Consider the following 18,425-nt stretch of genomic DNA (forward strand, 5'->3'; position numbering starts at 1 on the left):
CCGACTGTCTTACCAAAGCAGTAAGTGCTGATAAGATCAAAGACTTTATCGCTAGATCAAGTCTAGTCAATATATACCAATCAAGGATTCCAGCTTCCTAGCTTAAGGGGGCGTGTTAGAGATATAAGCTAGTCAGCTGATCTCTAGCAGAATCCGGGTGCTTGGCTAACACCTAGATTCTATCATTAGTCTGCCAAGACTGTGATAAAAGACTGTAATAATCGATCAACATACATCTGATCGATCAAACAGATATCTATTACGCTAAAGATTACGCAAGCTATTACGTGGCAGATTCTTCTAGAATCTGATATAGTCAAATATATATAGTAGTAGATCAGCGAAGTAGATAGAACTAGAGGAAACCCAACAGTCTACTAGACAGTCAATCAGATCACAGTTTTACTTCAGTTACTCAATCTCCTCTCCCCTAGCAAATACCTGCCGAGTGCTAGATCTATCGATCAACCAGAGCTACCGCTGATATATCAAGTAGCTCTACCACTCCTTAACAGGTCATACCTCTCTGGCGTAGCCCTTTACAACTACTACCTACTGCTACTATTGAGCCCTTACCCTACTGTTCCGTGTCTAAGTTACTGATAGTGTAACGGGCTAAACGCCCTTCGCCTCCCATACTCGTCTACGACCTCGTTTACTCCACCTGCCCGGCCTAATTGTTACCCTAGCAACCAGCATTGTATATAGATAGCTACGTAGCCGAGAGCTTAGCTCTCTATCGAATACAATCTTGTTACCTTGGCCTGTCCGATCGTGCTCCCGAGCTTAAGACTACCCTCCGGGGTCGAGCCCCTTACAGATAGTACTAACACTTATTATTTGAAACTTAGTACCTTAATTTATAGTATTTAATCAGTTTTTCTTATCTATAATAACTAGTCTAGATAAGCGGATATGATATAAAATTAAACCTTTTCATTTCTAAGTTCTTTATGAGATACTTTAGAAAAACAAGTTATTGCTTTGGTAACTAGAGTGATAGTTGATGACTAAGCTAAGCAGAAGAACAGCGCCTTACTAGATCGGGCTAGCCGGTGGCACTGGGGCGTGGCGAGTCCATCATTTGCTACGCTTGGAGTTGTCTTTTCGGGCGTGTTCTGGCTGCAATGCGATTCCCACGCGCTCGGTCGGCCGTCACGCCACCATCCGCCACCTGCGCCTTCCAGGGTCCCACCCAGTCGCGCCGTTGGCGTGCCAGCCTTGACCGCGCATTTGTACGGCCCTTAATACACCGAATCCCTAGTACGCGTACCACTCTGCCCAAACACCTTCACCCCTCCCACTAGCGACCATGGCCTACTCAGCATACCAACCCAAGGCGCGGGTGCAGAAGCCCGCGCCGCCCTTCAGCGGCACCGCTGTGGTCGACGGCACATTCGAAGGTACGTGGCCCGCCTGGTGTGCCTTGGACACGCGCCCGCTGACAGGCCCTGCCCAGAGCTCAGCTTGACAGCCTACACATCCAACAAGCAATGGCTGGTCCTCGGCTTTGTGCCAATGGCCTGGACCTTTGTCTGCCCAACCGAAATCCTGGCCTTTAGTGAGCGCGCCGCCGATTTCGCCGCGCGCGGCGCCAGCGTCGTCTTCGCCAGCACAGACAGCGAGTACAGCCTGCTCGCGTGGACCAATGCCAGCAAGAGAGACGGCGGCCTGGGCAAGATCAACATCCCGCTGCTCAGCGACAAGAACCACCAGATTTCCAAGGACTACGGCGTCTTGATCGAGGACGAGGGCGTGGCCCTGCGCGGGCTCTTCCTGATCGACCCCAGCGGCATTGTGCGCCAGATTACCATCAACGACCTTTCCGTCGGGCGCTCTGTCGACGAGACGCTGCGGCTGATTGACGCCTTCCAGTTCACGGACAAGTACGGCGAGGTATGTACATGGCCAGCTGCTTGGCCGCAGCCGTGTATATGTGGATGCCCGAGTGCTGACTGCAATGCCTTAGGTCTGCCCTGCCAACTGGAACCCCGGCGACGAGACGATCAAGGCGACGCCCCAGGGCAACAAGGAGTATCTCGCCAAGGTGCATGCCGACACCAAGATGGCCGACGTTGCGCCCAAGACCAACGGTAAGGTTTCGGCAGCGCCTTGAGCCTGGCGGCGCGTGGCTCGACAAGACTACTGTATACAGGCCGTGTGCTGATAGCCCACTCTGCAGGCACTTGTTAAGGCGAAGACTGGCCGGCTGGCGCAGCCGTGCAATGGTATCCTGGCGTTGTTGCGACGCCGTGTGCATTAATTGGCGTTGTGTGTGTCGCGCGTAGATAATTTGCGGTCCCGCCGCGCAGCTCAGCCGTCTGGCTGGCTGGCTGGCCGCTGAAGACGTCCCTCAATAGACTGTACAAAACTCGCAGAGCCCCAGCATGTGCATGTCGCGAGTGATCATGTGAGCAGAGGCAGGCTGGAGCATGGCGCCGTGGCTAGCGCCCGCTTGGCAGTCGGCTTGGCCACGCGACATGCGCCCACGTCTCGGCCTCATTCGACATGGCTCACCAGCCACTCTCCAATCATGGAACCTCGACTAAATGCCCTACTAGACCTCTCCAGTCACGGCGCCATGGCCTCTGCCACGAATGCCTCGGATGCTGCCTCGTCTACGTCGCAGCGCCCACCCCATCACGGCGATGCTGCTTTTGTGCCGCCCAAGGCACTCATGCTGGCCGCCTCGTCGTCTCCTGACCACGCCCAGCCAAGCCATGTCCGCAGGGAGGCACACGACAGAATCTATCCCCCCCGAGCCATGCCCAGTGCCCCCATAGCACAGGTCCTCAACAATGAGGGCAATCTGCTTTCTGCGCACTCGGTTCCCAATGCCCTGGCTCCGTCGGCTACTCCCTTCAGCGGCCGCCTGGTCGATCTCCTGTTGGAGAGCCCCGAGCACACCAAGCAGCGCTGGGACCAAGACCAGCAGTTCTTGCAGCCCGAAACCACGGGATACAGCCCGTCAGTCATCAAGCTCCCCAGACTTCCACAGCCTCCCAAGAAGACGGCAAAGCGGCCTAGGATACCCCCGCTCTTACAGGGTCTCCATCAGCCCCCGCCATTGCCGCCCGAGGGCAGGTTGTTCCCACCCATTACTGGCGAAAAGAATGCCTTTGTGGGTGAGAGAGGGTACGATGCATTGTTCGAGGAGCCGCGAACCAAGGACGTGGAAGATTACGCCTTTTTCGAGAATGGCGCACAGGAACTCGCCAAGAGTGCTCAATTAGGGGACCATGCGTCGACCAGCCAGGCGCCCGCGCAGAGTGCACCGCTGGGTGGAACAAGTGCCGTCCAAGAGAGCCATGTGCCATTGTCCAAGGAGCCCAGCACCCAAAGCCAGAATCAGGCCAAACGTGGAAAGAAGCGGACTAGGTGGTCGGAACACGAGACCAAAGACTTGCTTATAGGCGTGAGCAGATATGGCATTGGAAACTGGAAGAAGATATTGCAATGCCCAGAATTCAACTTCAACAATCGCACTGCCGTCGACTTGAAAGACCGGTTCCGTGTATGCTGCCCTGGCGAAGGCTTGAAACCGCGGCAGCCCAGGACTACCGACAAGGAGAAGAGCACGGATGAACATTCAGGCCAGCCAGACACTTTCCAAGACCAGCATCTAACCACTGAGAATACTGATAGTACAGTGGGGGCAGTACAGCAGCAAAAATCACAGTCGACACGCACCACCAAAACCACGGCCTCAGTCCCTAAGCTCTCTGACCTTGGCATCCACGAACCTTTTTCAAAAACTGCACGGCGCCCCCGCCGCCCCTTTACGGCTGCCGACGACATCAATCTCCTCAAAGGCTTTGAAAAGTACGGACCAGTTTGGCACTTTATGCGCGACGATGTCGAGCTCGACTTTGGCGCAAGACACGCGACCGACTTGCGCGACAGGTTCCGCATCCGGTACCCAGACAAGTACGCCAAGGCAGGGTACAAGCTGAAATCCAAAGAAAAGGATCGCGAAAGAGCAAGGAGGGGTGTGAATGCAGAAAGCAGAGGGGACGCCGCAGAAGACGACGATGCAGAGGCTGAGGGAGAGGCACAACAAGTCAGTGCTAGTAGTCACTCACAACAAGCCGGCGCAACCACTTCATCTCGCCATGCAACCAGCACTGACAACACCAATATCAAACTCGGAATCAGCGACGAAGCAAACAAACCCAAACCCAGCAATCCCAGCACAACATCGTCGTTTCCGCACACCTTTACCACATGTTCCTCCTCTTCCTCCGCCCTCCTCCCCTCACACCTCCAATACACCTCTCTCACCACCACCAGCACCACACTAATCGCGCCCCTAAAACCCTTCTCCTCATCCTCATACCTCTCCGACCCACTACCCACGCTCCCCTTTTCCGACGACGAAGACCTCACAGACGACATGGGGAATCCCGCACATAACCACCATTACCACGATAACAATAACAATAACAGTGGCGCAATAGGAGGACCGGGAATAGGCGACGAAAGCCCTATTACACTCAGTAGGAATATCCTGCGCTGGGCTGATGCGAATCCCTCGTCGCTGTACGCTGTCACGCCCATGGCGAGGTATAGGGCTGCTAGTGCTAATAGTGCTAATAATAGCGGTGGAGTTGGAATAGCCATCTCTACACCATCAGCACAAGCACAAGCTCAAGGCGATGCAATAAGAACAACAGGCAATAATATCCTGCTTGAAGCCGATATCTGGCCTTTTTCCTCGGCGGAACGCACCCACCAGCAGCAGCAGCAGCAGAGTTTGGCTGCGTTCAAGTATCGCGGTGGGAATTAAATCATTTATTCAATCATTTATTTATTTATTTATTCATTTGTTACAAAATAAAAATTAATAATGAAAAGTACAAGTGGAGGACAAGACAAGATGGGAAAGGAAATAGCGATACGGACGGGAATAATATAGTAATCTGTATGGGGAGAAGAGACAGAGAGACAGAGAGACAGAGAGGGAAAGGGAGAGATGATAAAGTTGGCATTATATTAGCTAGGAATCTAGCATTCTTCATTTCCCCCCCTTCCTTTTCTTCCCATTGATTCCACTTTGCACATGACGTTTCCGGTTTCCGGTTCCGGTTTCCGTTTCCGTTACATGACGATACTTTTACAGTACAGTACAGTACAGTACAGTACTTCTAGCTACCAGCATCGAATCTCCACGCGTGTCTGACGAAATCAGCTTCCAAGAAAGAAAAACGACCCCCCCCCCTCGTCTCGCATTCTCCGGTAAAAAAACAGTCTACCTCGCACTCTGACAAATAGCGATACAAAACTGGCGGAAATCGCCTTTAGTCGCCTCCTCGATATCTTCTTCCACCATTCTACCGTACTTTTCCTCGTACTCGGCCATGGCGCGCATGAGATGCAGCCGGTCCCAGTGGAGGCGCACGAGGCGCGAGATGAGGAGCTCGACTCGCTGCTGGCGGTCGTGCTTGGCGGAGGAGGAGGAGGAGGAGCGGGCGTCGGTGGGGGGCTCGATGAGGTCCATGAGGGCGTGGTGCAGGAGCATGGCGTCTCTGGCGGGGCGGTTGACTAAGAAAAGCGATTTAGTTTCGTGTATTTCTTTTTTTTCTTTCGATTTCTTTCAGGGCAAAGAGGAAAGACTTACTGACGCCATTGAGGATGTGGGCAATGACTTCGCCAACGAGATTGTTGCTTTTTTTCAGTGCGTCTCGCGCAAAGTTGGCGTGGTACTTTCGCTCGTATGTTCGGAGTACCTCGCGCAAGTGGGCGTCGCTGCGCATCACGACGATGCTGAGCATGGTGCTTTCGCCGCCTTCTCTGGCATTGATGGCTCGGTATAGCGTGTCGACGTCGCGATTGCAGTACTCGGGCGGCCATACGTCGCTCTCTTCCTGGCGCTGGGCATCTAGCGCCATCAAGACGGCCTTGCGAAACTTGTCTGCCTTGAGCTCCTTGTCCATGCAGCGGGTCAGCGAATCGCCGTAGCGCTTGTCCTTGAACGTATCCTTGATTTCGCGGATTTCGTGGTTTTGGCGGCCCATGAGCGCTTCAATGAGGAGTTCGCGTCGCGCAGAGTTGGATTGGTACCAGTAGTTTGCCCAATAGCCCTCGCTCTCGTACTTTCCAAGAGCCGTCACGTAGGCAATTTTTCCAAAACTGCCGCTTGTCTTCAACTTGATGTGTTTGGCAATGTTGATACCTCTGCCCTGAACTTTGCAATGTCGCTTGTACTCGGCCCTTAGCTCAAGCAACTGGTCATGCGAAAGCGCAGGAATGATGTCGATAATGGTATCAGCATTGGGTGTTCGCTGGGCCATGGCTTCCACGAGCGCAAGCGCATCGTCGGTCGCATCGTATATCCTCACTCTGCGCTTCTCCTTCTTCTCTGGAGAGCGATCATTCCGGCCATATGCTGCCAGAGCCAGTTTGTCGGCGTTTTTGGAAGGTCGCGACTGACTTGGAGATCGGCGCGAGGATGAATGAGCGCGGCGATGGCCGTGTTTAGAACGATTGGAACTTCGGCGCTCGAGAGCATCGAGCGGCTGCAGATGGTCGAGGTGCTGGTCGTCCAGCATGAGTGCCTGGGGCATAGGACTGATTGACTGGTATGTACCGTGGTAGGCCTCGAGCAAGGGACTTGGTGGTGGCAGTCCATTTGAGTATCCGCCAGGCATGCCTCCAGGTACAATTGTCTGTAAATCCGGTCTGTTACCGCTGACAGACAGCCTGTCGGGACGGAATCCGTCTGACCTCTCTGGGCCGCTAGAGTATCCTCCAGGCACGATTGTCTGCAAGTCTGGTCTGTTACCACTCACAGACAGCCTGTCTGGGCGATATCCGTCCGGCCTGTCAGGTCCATTCGAATAACCACTAGGCACGATTGTCTGCAAATCCGGCCTATTTCCGCTCACAGACAGCCCGTCGATGCGCAATCCCTCTGGCCGCTCCGTTGCGCCCAGGTGCCCCTGCGGGCGCACCTCGACCACATTGAGACCATCATTTGTACTCATAGCGCCAGAGTATGAAGCCGCGCGACGGTGGTCCGGAAGCGGCGAGTGACGGCCGATTGGCGGTGGTGGGAACGAGCGCTCGAGCGCTGGGGGTGCTTGAGGTGCTTGGGGCATGGTGGTGTATTTAGGCTGCGACTGGGGCGCCTGCGACATGGTCGGATAGGGAGCAGTGGGCGAGGCGACATTTGGCACGGCTGTATACTGAGGCTGGGCGGGCGGAGGGTAGGAAGGCTGAGAGGTGTGTCGCACAAGGGGCGGCTGGTTGGGGTTTGCGACAGGCTTGGCCGTGTAGGTGATGTTGGACGGGGGAGTCGCATACTGGAAAGCGCCGTCTTTGGCGTGCGGGCTGGAGGCGGGCGCAGACGTGTAGGAGAAGCTGTTTCCCGTGGGCGCATACTGGACGGTGCCTGGCTGGGCATACTGGACGCCGCCAGGGGCAGGGGCAGCATAGGCGGGGCGCTGGTGGGGAGGGAGGTCGCCGTAGTTGCCCATGGTGATGGGCTGGCTCTGTGGTCTGGCGGCCATGTCTCAGTTCGTCTTGCGCAGAGGGATTGCGGGAGAGAAGACATTTCCAAATGTCGGGAGTCGCTGTACTCACGTCGCATATTGCTGATCTGGCTGCCTGATTTCGAACTGCGGGGTCGGCGCGCCGTCAGCTGGCCCATATCGCTGAGGCTCTCGCACATGGCTGTGGCTGCGGCTGCGTGAATGGTCGCGCTCTCGCCCATGTCCCGGCGACTTGGACCGCGAGCGCCTGGAGCCACTGTCGGGGCGTAGCGACATGGTGTCTTTTGCGTGGGTTTGTTTTTTGCGTGCGCGGACAAGCAGCTCGTGCGTGGTCGAGGGCTAAGCGCTGGGTGCCAGAGTCGGGGGCGCGTCGCTGTCCAGAAAATGCGAGGGCGGGAGGCTGCCACCCATTGAGGCTGGCGTTCGCATGGTCGGCTTTGGGGGCCAAGCTGAACTCGGCACGCCCATCTTCCTGGCGCTGCGAGTCGCGACGAGGATCCGAGGGTCCGCTTGTATCGTGGAGATGGTCCACAGAAACAAGACAGTGACAGCGTTGGCGTCTGACAGGACGACTCCAGCAGGATTACCTGTCTGGGGGCGGGGGCAACTGGTGCCGAAGCCAACAGGAAATGCCCGCCTTGCTTTCCTTGCAGTGCGCCTCTTGGCAACGGCCAGGAAAAGAAATTTCTGAGCAGAATTTGAGCAAAACAACCACTGCTATCGCCCTGCTCCGGCCTGTGCCGACATCCTCATCGCTGCTGGCACGGCGTGGGTCTCCAACTCACCGCTTGAGCCATTCGTTTCGCCGCCTCTGGGGTGCCAGTGGGGACTCGTTCCCTACACCATCTTTCAGCCGCAATCATGACTGGCTGAATTAGCCCGTCACCATGGCTTCTTGAACACGGTGCTAGGGGGACCTTTCGGCCCAATGCCACGCTGAATCGATAACGCTGTCAGCCCGTGGCTTATAGGCGGTCTATCAGCAGCACCCGTCGGGCGACCGCACAGTTAAAGCTGAGACGACATCGCCGCCAGCCATGGCTCTCATTTTGACATCTTGCTACCTCGCATACCATGGCTACCGTTGCGCTCCCAGAAACCCTCCAGCCCCAATCGCCGCTGCTCCAGCTGCCACCCGAGATCAAGCACATCATCTTCGCCTTGTGCTTGGCTGCCGACACTCCCATCTCCGACCCACGCATTGGCGGCCCTACCAAAGGGCCAGTCTGCAATCAGGCGTCGAGGCTTTCTCTGCTTCAAACATGCCGCAGGATGTACCATGAAGTCGACAGTCGACCGTTTTTCGCACACAACACCTTTCGTTTCTCAAGCCTCGATACGATGCGTGCCTTTCTCCGCGCACTGCCCGAAGACTACAGAACGCGCATTCAAGATGTTGAAATCGACCTGGCCCTGCTGAACTCTGACCGCCCCCACGTCACACATGAGTGGCTGCAATATCTGGCATCCAAGAGGGATGACGGCATGCCTTCGCTGCGTGCGGATACGGGCGGCGTCAAGTGTCTTCGGCTCAATCTCAACGCATGGCCCCTCATCGCCATGACCCGATGCGAGCTTTGGGACGTACTCCGGGGTATTCTGAAGGGACTGGCCCATGTCGAGAGGATCGTTGTGACGGGCGCGAGTAGAGGCAAATCAATGGCTCAGAAGGCGCCGTGGTCGCCAGTCCACTTTGTTGGCGGAGACAACGTCGGCACAAATGACCTGCTCGCGCGAATGAGCAACTGCGTCGTTACCAGGCCCGGCCAAGACAAGGTGATCAAATGGCTACGAAGAGACGGAAAGCTGCAACTCGAGGTCGTGTCGACAGCTCATGCAGGGGGAAGTGCCGGTGCGCACTTGTCAGCGCCTGATCCCTGGCCCCTGAATGGTTCGTGTACCTTTTCTGCTTACGAGCAATATCGCCTTCAAACAACGAGCCACCTCAATCCCAATGTCTTCGGATGACGGGTCTAGCCGGATCCCATGGGCCGTGAATTTCGTTCTTGTACTTTTGCAGACCAATCAACCACCAGCTGCACACTCCCATGGCGAGGAACGTAAGGATGCCTCCTAGAATTGCGCCTGCTATAAACGTGCCTCGGCCGTTTCCTGTGAGGGTGACAAAAAGACCACCCCATGCACATGTCACCAGCGTGACGGTCAGAGCGAGATGGCCCCATGTCGACCGAGCACGCAGCTGGCGACGGAAGATGGGAAACAGGCCAAATACCTCGATGGAGAATAGGGTCAGTGAGAAGACATGGGTGGTAGACGGCAGACGCGAGGCAAGAACCGCCGATGCCATCATGGCCGAGTTTGTGGATATCGAGGCTGGTAGTCTAGAGGCTGCATGTTAGCTGCTGGCGTGACAGGCGGCGTGTGGATAGCTCATACTGTGCGTCTGTACCCGCCGTGTAATCAAAGAATGCAACGTTCATCATCAACAGCCATGTGCTCAGTGCCCAGATGGAATCGCTTGTTGTCGAGCGGGTAAGCGACTTGAGAATGGGACTGAGCCCCAGCAAAGCCGCATAGATCAGAACCGCGGATTTGGCCGTTGCCAGGCGCTGCTTGGCCCGGGGCGAAAGTGACTGCGAGGCTCTGGGCACCGCCTCGCCCGTCTCTGGCTCTGGTGCAGGCGTCAGAGGGACGCTGGCGACGGCCTTGAACTCCTGGCCCATCCAATGGTCCCACAGGAACCAGGCCAGCACAGTGCATAGGCTAGCCCACCCAACCACGGCGACAGGCGACACTCTGCCGTGAATGATGGCGATGAAGCAGCAGCAGAAGATGATGACGGACGCTAGATGCTGCACAATGACGGTGGCGTCGGCCATGAGCGACCAAAACTCATACGGCTGCAGCCGGGGGTTTCGCTGGAGGTGGTCGAGAAACGTGGTCTCGTCGGTGTAGTTGTCGGGGACTGTGCACGTGAGCAAAGGCGTCTACTCTGGTGGGCTACCGCGCGACTCACAGGGTTGCTTGAACCACAAAAGCTTCTTGTAGTGGCCCTTTGGTTGCCGACTTGACATGCGCAGCCCGCCTTTTCTCTTCCTCGCAGACGCCGCAAAGGATGCGCCTGCGGGATCAAGCAGCCTGCTAGCATTCATGTCATGGACCGATGCCACCTGATCAACGTGCGTGTAGTTGGGGGAGAAACACTAGTAGAAGGGATGAATTGTGGCTGTCGACAGCATGCCGCTAGCCCCAAACGAGCCACGCCATTATCCCCGCGATTAATTCCGACAACCTTGAGCGCAACTCATCCATTACACATTATCTGCGGTTCAGCGTTGTCCAAGCCACCATGATTCTCCTCAGCTTGGGCACCGTGGCCCGCCCAGCCTTGATCTTGAATTTGTCCTGTCTCAGCACACGCCCGATTTCCATGTAGCTCTCCACTGCAACCCGGATAGGCCCCCGGGCCTCGGCGGGCAGACGTTCAATGGCATCCTTGGTCGTTTCATAGAGTGAAAAGGCATCATGCAGAAGCTGCTTGCGCAAAGACTCGAGCTTGGCTTGGCTCGGCCTCTGCAAGACATCATCATAGCGGAGCCCCGCATCAGACAGCCACTTCAAAGGAAGATACACACGGCCAATCTTGGCATCGACTCCAATGTCCCGCGCAATGTTGACATACTGCAGTGCCACGCCCATGTTGTTGCCAGCAGCGACGATGCTACGCTGTTCCTCGGCCGACATTGTGCTTGGGTACCAGCAGAAGATGAGCTCTATGCACATCTGCGCTACTGTGCCTGCCACGCGCTCCGAGTACAGTCGCAGATCCTCGGTCGTCTTGATGAGCGGCCCCTGGTCAAATGCAAGATCCATCTCGAATCCCTGCAGAAGCTCTTCCAGCGGTTGGGGCGACAGTTTGGCGGCGGGCAGTTGGAGGAGCGCAGACTGCGTGCCAAGCGGAAAGTCTTCGCAAACCTGAGCATGCATGGTAGAAGGCGCCACTTTGTCGCTATACACATTGCTCAGGAACTTGCGCAGTTTGGCTATCCAGGCCTTGGCCTCATCGGCATCCGAAGCATTGTCCACCAAGTCATCAGCAACACGGCAAAACGAGTAGAGCAGCAGCAGGTCCGCCCGCAAAGGTCCAGGGAAGGTCGCAGAGGCGAGGTAGAAACTGCGACTCTTGCGCTTTAGACGCAGCACCGCCTCATCAAGGCCCTGGAGCCGTGCAGCGTCGTACTTGGAACTGGGCGTTAGAAGGGCCCGCATCAAGACAGCCGGCGATGGCAGCAGCGACGGGTCCGCGAACAGGCCCGGAAAAGTGTACAGCACGGCTAGAGCGTTGTCGAACGCCAATTGACCAAACACTATAAGCGTGTTGGTGACAAAGAAGAACAAGGCCTCCTCTATTTCCAACCCGTCCCATACATGCACAGCATACTTTGTGCCCACACTTATTACCCAGGTGCCCCTACGAAGTGCCAGTGTGTCGACGATCCAGAGGTAAAGCGTTGGGAGCAGGATAGGCAGCGCTGTGTTGGTTAGCGGTAGCATGACAATAAACTGGTATGCTAGGCTCCTGTCTCTCTCATTAGCGTCGGGCCAAGGACCAGATGCAGACTCCATACCATAGCAGCAGAAGGAAAGGGCAGGCCCAGATCAAGATGAGACCAGTATATGTTCCCTCGCCGCCTTCTTGGACACGGCGCCATCCCCATGCAATCAAGCCCAGCAGGAAGACTTGGCCAGCAAGCTTCGTGGCTCGCCATGAGTTGCGCGACGGGCCTGATTCAATCCTCAGATAGACGGGCTGAAAGGTGGGTCTGGTGAGGAGCAGGTAGAGCAGCGAGGTGTTGTATGTCTGGATGAAGAAGAAGAAGACCTCCTCGAGCGGAATGTCATAGAGTTTGGGGCCGACGATGACATGGCCGGGGTAGCTCCAGATACCGGTGCGGATGAGGTACGAGTCCCATGGTATCGTCGAGAGAATGGCAACCTTGCGTCGTCAGCACAGCGAGCGCAGCACGCGCTGGGGGGCGGCGGGCATACACACCAGGACCAGAAAGACGACCTTGTACGCGTCGAGCTTTGTGTAGAAGGGGCGGTAGAGCCAGGTCAGCAGCACGGCCGGGGGGATCGTGTACTTGAGGTGCCTAGCCGTCGCTGTCAGCCATGGTGGTGTTTGCACCGCTTATCTGGGGGCGCGTCACCTACACCAGCGCGTAGTCAAAGCCCATGATGGAACCGTGAGAGGCAGCAGAGGAAACGACCGGCAAGATGTGCAATTGGCGTCACTCGTGGGCCCAGTGCAAGGGAAACCGGCTGGGCTGCGGCGAGTGTGCGGCAAACACAGGATGTCGCAGAGCTTCCATGGCGCGAAGTATTTGCGACCTGGATGCCGCGCCCGCTGTCAACCGGCAATGCAGGATGCACGTGGCCCAAAGCGGCTAGCCGCCCATTCAAGCTTCGCCATGACATCACCATACGCCCGCCGCCATCTGCTCAACAGCTCCTGTTTTACCACTCTGGCCCCACGACTCCCGGTCTCTTACACGCGCCTGCATCATGCCATCGGGCCACGGCCCTCACCCCACCTGCCACCGGGCCAGGGGGGCTGTCGACTTCCGCGGCGCTACTGGACGCGACATGTGAATGTCAAGCTTGCTATATACAAGGACGCGGACCAACAACCACCCATCTCTGTCTCTCCTACACACCCCGCCCCCTCGGCCGCCCAATGCTGCCAAGATAGCCGCTCCGTCATGTCCAGGCCTGGACAACGCAGCAAGCCCACTCGACGACACCCGTACGTTGCCGCCGCTGCGCCCTGCCCGTCGAGCTCTGTCTAATGTCATCGCAGGTACCTGTCGGGCAACTTTGCGCCAGTCACCAAGTCATGGCCGCCCACGCCAGTCTCATGGACCGGCCGCATTCCGGAAGAACTGCTGGGCGGGATGTACGTCCGCAATGGCGGAAACCCCGTGACCAATGCCGACCTGGGCCGTGAGGCGCATTGGTTTGACGGCGATGGCATGCTGTCAGGTGTCTGGTTCAGTCGCTCGCCCACGGACCCCACCCAGCCCGCTGTCCGCTTTGTCAACCAGTTCATCCTCACCGACGTCTATCTCACCGCCGTGGAGAACCCCGCCCTGCGCACCCCCATTCTGCCAAGCATTGCAACGCTTGTCAACCCCGCATCCAGCCTATTCTGGATTCTCTGGAGGATACTCCGCACCGTGCTGGTTGTACTGTGGACACACCTCTCCGGGTCTGCCAGCGCCATCAAGCGAATCAGCGTTGCAAACACGAGTGTACTGTACCACGATGGGCGTGCCCTGGCCACCTGCGAGAGCGGCCCGCCCATGCGCATCCAATTGCCTGGCCTCGAGACCGTTGGGTGGTTCAATGGAAGTAGCGCCGAGGGTGAGCCCGCCTCGCAAGAGGTCAGCCATGATGGCGATGCAAAACACGAAACCTTTGGCGGAACGGGACTGCTGAGCTGGATGGGGGAGTGGACTACTGGCCATCCAAAAGTTGACAATGTGACGAATGAGCTGGTTCTCTTTCACTGCAACTTTGTGCCGCCCTATGTGCACTACTCATTGCTCCCGGCAGAGAACTCGTCTGCAGGCCAGAGCGACTCCGAGTCCAAGGCCATAGTCAGTGCTGCGGTGCCGGGGTGCTCGGGCGGACGGCTGATGCATGATTTTGGTGTTTCGAGGCATCACACGGTCATTCTTGACATACCGCTCTCGCTGACTCCACTCAACCTGGCCAAGAACAAGCCCGTCGTGGTGTACGAGCCCGAGAAGCCAGCGCGATTCGGTGTGTTTCCACGCCGACACCCCGAGTTGGTGCGTTGGTTTGAGACGGATGGGTGTTGCATTCTGCATACAGCCAACACGTGGGATGAGTACGACAGCAGCAACCAAGTGGTGGCGGTCAACATGCTGGCTTGTCGCCTGACTTCGGCATCGCTGGTATTCAGCGCGGGCAACATTGAACCTCCGCCACACCCCAGTCGCAAAGAAAAGTCACGCAGCAGGCCCATGTCGTTCTTTGCCAAGTACATTGACGATGAAGATGACATGGACCCCGAAAAGCGGTCGCTGGAGGAAACATCACCTTTGCTGGGCAATTCAGAAGAGCCGGGTCCTTGGACACGGCGTCCGAATATACCGATATCGCACGATGATGAGGAGCAGTGCCGGTTATACTACTACCGCTTCTCGCTGCAGGCAGGGTGCAACGCGATCACGCACGAGTTTGCACTGTCGGCCATTCCGTTTGAGTTTCCTACCGTGTCGCCGGTTACGGACATGACACGAGCACGTTATGTGTATGGGTGCAGCACTTCGGACGAGTCATTTGGTGCAGCGCTGGGCAAGGCGACGAAAATCGATGTGCTGGTGAGAATGGACATTCAAGGTCTGCTGACGCGGGCGCACCACTCAGCTCCGGCGACGGTGAGCGGGTGCGTCGATGGCCGTTCGATGGATGAGATTCTTGCATCGGATGATGCCAACGACACAATCAAAGCATTCCGGCTGCCGGCGAATCACTTTGGACAAGAAGCCAGGTTTGTAGCGCGGAAGGGGTCGAAGCATGCGGGCAGTGACGAGACAGGCTCGGCCGAGTTGGACGGATACCTGCTCTTCTATGTGTTCAACGAAGAGCAGCTAGACGAGGATGGTGAATGCAGGCCTGATGCCAAGAGTGAGCTGTGGGTGCTGGATGCAAGAGATATGCAGACGATTGTATGCAAGGTGCAGCTGGCAACCAGGGTGCCGTATGGCCTGCACGGAAACTGGTTCACCGAGGAAGACATTGCCCGCCAACGACAGGTTGAACGGACGCGATCCGAGACACGCAGTGGTAGTGATGGGCGATCGAGTCGATTTCAGAAGAGCATTGCTGGTCGTCTTGGCTGATAAGGTTGGGATTTAAGTTTAATATGGTGCTTACATGGGGCCACGAGGTTTGCGGGGTTAGCATTGAGGGGTAGGGTAATACATAAGCAGTAATGTCTTGTACATGAGTACATTTGTGCAGCGGTCTTGTTTCTTGGGCCCAAGACGGCGCTATGCAGGGTTGGGCGGCACATGACGGGCGATGGGCGTGGTGGATGGCCAGAAGTTTCCGACCGAGTCGAGCAACATGTTGATCTGGCGGCGGGAATAACGGCTGGGGTGGGCCACGGCTGGTTGCGCATGTGTGCGATCAGTGTGACGGATGGACGACTGACGTAAACGGCGACTCATTGTGGCTGCGGGCGGCCGGTACGCAGGGCGCATGTCGATGTCGAAGTAAGCTTGTGAGATCAGCACTATAAAGCTTAAGTGCCAGTGGCGTGACAGTTGCAAGTGGGGGCGGGCGCATCCACACCCACCGATGCATCTGGGCGATGCGGAAACCGCGGGCACTAGACGGCGACGAGGCCACGATGATCGTCACGGCATGGGCCTGATGTGCCGTGATGAAGAAAGTGAAAGCGAAAGAGGAGGTCCAGTCACACGGCATCGCAGATCTCTGGCGAACAAGGCCGAGTCAAGGCCATGCCCGACCACTCGAGGCGGGCGGACATGCTGGAGCCAAGGCGTTGACGGTCGACACAAGAGTTCGCCCTGTCGCGCCAAAAGGCCGTCGACGCTACCCGCCTTAGTCAGCGCTGCCATTGGACACGGCGCACAGACGGGGGGGGGGCGAGGCGACGACTTGTGCTCGATATCCATGACGACATGGCTCGACCGAGACAGCAAGAGGAGGATGCATGCTGCTGAGCCATGCATGACGCCATGCTGGCCACACGACGCCATGACGGCATGACGGCATGCTTACAGCAAGCAAATCAGAGCGCGCCAGTCGGCGCCCGCACCAGAGAGAATACATATAGCAGAGAGGTATGGCATCCGTCTCTGCCTTGGTCCCAAGATACTTGGCCTTTACTGTAGAAAGTGACAAGCAACGGTACAAAGCGGACCAGGCTTTTCTTGGTACTTTTCTTGTACTGCTACTATTACTACTACTACTACTACTACTACTACTACTACTACTACTACTTCCATATACACATCGCTGAAGATGGATCTGGACCTCGAGCGCAGGAACAATGTGTTCAAGTATAACCGTAAGTGCTCGTGCCTGTCGCTGCCTGATCCATGGCAAGAAGAAGAAGAAGAAGAAATCAGATCAAATCAGCATGGAGAACACCGTCTAACATATATTACAGCCAACACGGTCAACGGCGCCACAGCCGACATAGCCCTGACGACGCACGGCTCCAACTTCTACTTTGCCATCTGCGGCGTCATGGGCTTCGCCGGCTTCGCCTTCGTCGCCATGTCGTTCAAGGTCGAGCGCCGCAACCGGCTGTTCCACTACATCACGTCTGCCGTTGTGTTTGTGGCTGCCATTGCCTACTTCACCATGGGCAGCAACCTGGGCTTCACGCCGATTGAAGTCGAGTTCAAGCGCAGCGACGCCGTCGTGCGAGGCACGTACCGCGCCATCTACTACGCTCGCTACATTGACTGGTTCATCACCACGCCGCTGCTGCTCATGGACCTGCTGCTTACGGCTGGCATGCCGTGGCCGACGATCCTGTGGGTTGTCGTCGTCGACGAGATCATGATTGTCACGGGTCTTATTGGCGCTCTCATCCGCAGCATTTACAAGTGGCCTTATTTTGTCTTTGGTTAGTCTTTTTCCAACTTCCAATCTTCCAAAAAAAATTGTAGTTGTGAGGAGCTAACATGATTTTCAAGGCTGCGTCGCCCTCTTCTACATCGTCTACATGCTCACATGGGAAGCCCGGATCCACTCCAAGACATTTGGCCGCGACGTCGAGCGCGCCTTTCTCATGTGCGGCAGTCTCACAGCCTTCCTGTGGATCCTGTACCCGATTGCCTGGGGTCTTTCCGAGGGCGGGTACGTCTTTTCCTCCCCTCCCCTCTATCAATTTTACTAACACCAACTTCCCAGCAACGTCATTGCCCCCGACAGCGAAGCCGTCTTCTACGGCGTCCTGGATTTCCTCGCCAAACCCGTCTTCGGCGCCCTGCTCCTCTGGGGCCACCGCAACATCGACCCCGCGCGTCTGGGCCTCCAGATCAGAGACTACAACGACGACACCATGTTGCATGAGAAGCACAGACAGGACCACGCTATTCGGAATGGAGAAGGTTCTGCCAACCCGCCGCTTGATGGCCCGGCTCCAGCTCCTGCTACCGCTACCGTTTAAACCAACATTTCCGACTGCTGCTGCTGCTCTGCTCTGCGATGGGATGTGATTGAGCCATGATACCTCCGTGCTAGGCTGCGGATAATGATGTTTGCTGTTGCTGTTGCCATTGCCGCCCTTGTGTAATCGACACGAGAGAAGACAAGGCAAGACATATATCTGCTTTCACGTAATGATAATGTAGTCTTGTCGCCTGTGGGATTTAATTGAGGAGGCGACGAGGACGAGAAGACTACTGGAGGTTATTAGTGGGATTTTTCATGACGTTATGAAGTAGTACGACTTAATCTAATTACTCACTCGTTCAATGCTTGTGTGTGTGTGTGTGTGTTTGAGGTGAATTGCGATAATGATTATGTGCTAGGTTCATGGGGTTAGATATATGTAGATATTGTTGAGCAGAAGAAGCTGGGGAGGGGGGCTAGTATGGGGTATGGAGGGCTTTTATGTGGACTATGTAGCGTGTGTGGTTTTGAAGATAACGTATGTGGCAAGCGAGCGCCGCAGGCAAGCGAGCGCCGCACCCCACCAAACCTGCGCACCTCTATAAGCCTGTAGTTCCACCACAATATAGTTGTTTTACTACATATTAACATAATAGATTAAGCAGTACCTAGAGTATCTTTCTTGCACGTACGCGAGTTATGGCCAGTCTCTCTGCACCTACTACAGCGCGCCAAAGCTGGCGGCTAACACTAATCGCTCTCCTCTCTGACGCTCTTCATGAGCAATCT

General features: G+C 56.3%; 7 protein-coding genes across 7 annotated transcripts; 5 read left to right on the forward strand and 2 right to left on the reverse strand.

Annotated features, from left to right (window-relative positions):
- Positions 1 to 1,306: 1,306 nt before the first annotated feature.
- Positions 1,307 to 2,379, forward strand: SETTUDRAFT_165758 (uncharacterized protein). Its single transcript, XM_008032555.1, has 3 exons — positions 1,307 to 1,403; positions 1,460 to 1,896; positions 1,970 to 2,379. Exons 1-3 carry the CDS (start codon positions 1,313 to 1,315, stop codon positions 2,114 to 2,116), a joined length of 675 nt encoding a protein of 224 aa, XP_008030746.1. The 5' UTR covers positions 1,307 to 1,312; the 3' UTR covers positions 2,117 to 2,379.
- Positions 2,380 to 2,533: 154 nt separating this feature from the next.
- On the forward strand, positions 2,534 to 4,588 carry SETTUDRAFT_48862 (uncharacterized protein; the record flags this gene model as incomplete). The annotated part of the gene is made up of 3 exons (XM_008032546.1): positions 2,534 to 2,886; positions 2,965 to 4,203; positions 4,291 to 4,588. Coding segments are annotated over 3 exons (1,890 nt in total), but the record flags the coding sequence as incomplete, so codon positions are not given.
- Positions 4,589 to 4,965: 377 nt separating this feature from the next.
- SETTUDRAFT_181508 (uncharacterized protein) lies at positions 4,966 to 7,766 on the reverse strand (the record flags this gene model as incomplete). The annotated part of the gene is made up of 3 exons (XM_008032556.1): positions 4,966 to 5,541; positions 5,618 to 7,497; positions 7,582 to 7,766. The coding sequence occupies 3 exons, from the start codon at positions 7,764 to 7,766 to the stop codon at positions 5,249 to 5,251; spliced, it is 2,358 nt and encodes a 785-aa protein (XP_008030747.1). The 3' UTR covers positions 4,966 to 5,248.
- Positions 7,767 to 8,570: 804 nt separating this feature from the next.
- On the forward strand, positions 8,571 to 9,326 carry SETTUDRAFT_59663 (uncharacterized protein; the record flags this gene model as incomplete). Its single annotated transcript, XM_008032548.1, has 1 exon — positions 8,571 to 9,326. A coding segment is annotated over one exon (756 nt), but the record flags the coding sequence as incomplete, so codon positions are not given.
- Positions 9,327 to 9,832: 506 nt separating this feature from the next.
- SETTUDRAFT_157182 (uncharacterized protein) lies at positions 9,833 to 12,688 on the reverse strand (the record flags this gene model as incomplete). Its single annotated transcript, XM_008032557.1, has 6 exons — positions 9,833 to 9,839; positions 9,888 to 10,416; positions 10,778 to 12,030; positions 12,080 to 12,447; positions 12,505 to 12,604; positions 12,666 to 12,688. 6 exons carry the CDS (start codon positions 12,686 to 12,688, stop codon positions 9,833 to 9,835), a joined length of 2,280 nt encoding a protein of 759 aa, XP_008030748.1.
- A 525-nt stretch (positions 12,689 to 13,213) lies between these two features.
- Positions 13,214 to 15,382, forward strand: SETTUDRAFT_99499 (uncharacterized protein; the record flags this gene model as incomplete). The annotated part of the gene is made up of 2 exons (XM_008032558.1): positions 13,214 to 13,257; positions 13,312 to 15,382. The coding sequence occupies 2 exons, from the start codon at positions 13,214 to 13,216 to the stop codon at positions 15,380 to 15,382; spliced, it is 2,115 nt and encodes a 704-aa protein (XP_008030749.1).
- A 788-nt stretch (positions 15,383 to 16,170) lies between these two features.
- SETTUDRAFT_165763 (uncharacterized protein) lies at positions 16,171 to 17,994 on the forward strand. The gene is made up of 4 exons (XM_008032559.1): positions 16,171 to 16,578; positions 16,681 to 17,145; positions 17,216 to 17,378; positions 17,433 to 17,994. Exons 1-4 carry the CDS (start codon positions 16,533 to 16,535, stop codon positions 17,689 to 17,691), a joined length of 933 nt encoding a protein of 310 aa, XP_008030750.1. The 5' UTR covers positions 16,171 to 16,532; the 3' UTR covers positions 17,692 to 17,994.
- Positions 17,995 to 18,425: the final 431 nt, after the last annotated feature.

This window comes from Exserohilum turcica, assembly GCF_000359705.1.
Source record: "Exserohilum turcica Et28A unplaced genomic scaffold SETTUscaffold_8, whole genome shotgun sequence".
NCBI lineage: Eukaryota > Fungi > Ascomycota > Dothideomycetes > Pleosporales > Pleosporaceae > Exserohilum > Exserohilum turcicum.

What these genes read in the sequence shown, in the direction of transcription:
- SETTUDRAFT_165763 (XM_008032559.1), top strand. Translation starts at nt 16,533, where the DNA reads ATGGATCTGGACCTCGAGCGCAGGAACAATGTGTTCAAGTATAACC. An exon ending in CAATGTGTTCAAGTATAACC is followed by an intron (nt 16,579 to 16,680) that starts GTAAGTGCTCGT and finishes CATATATTACAG; the next exon opens with CCAACACGGTCAACGGCGCC. An exon ending in GTGGCCTTATTTTGTCTTTG is followed by an intron (nt 17,146 to 17,215) that starts GTTAGTCTTTTT and finishes ATGATTTTCAAG; the next exon opens with GCTGCGTCGCCCTCTTCTAC.
- SETTUDRAFT_165758 (XM_008032555.1), top strand. Translation starts at nt 1,313, where the DNA reads ATGGCCTACTCAGCATACCAACCCAAGGCGCGGGTGCAGAAGCCCGCG. An exon ending in GGTCGACGGCACATTCGAAG is followed by an intron (nt 1,404 to 1,459) that starts GTACGTGGCCCG and finishes GGCCCTGCCCAG; the next exon opens with AGCTCAGCTTGACAGCCTAC. An exon ending in TCACGGACAAGTACGGCGAG is followed by an intron (nt 1,897 to 1,969) that starts GTATGTACATGG and finishes GCAATGCCTTAG; the next exon opens with GTCTGCCCTGCCAACTGGAA.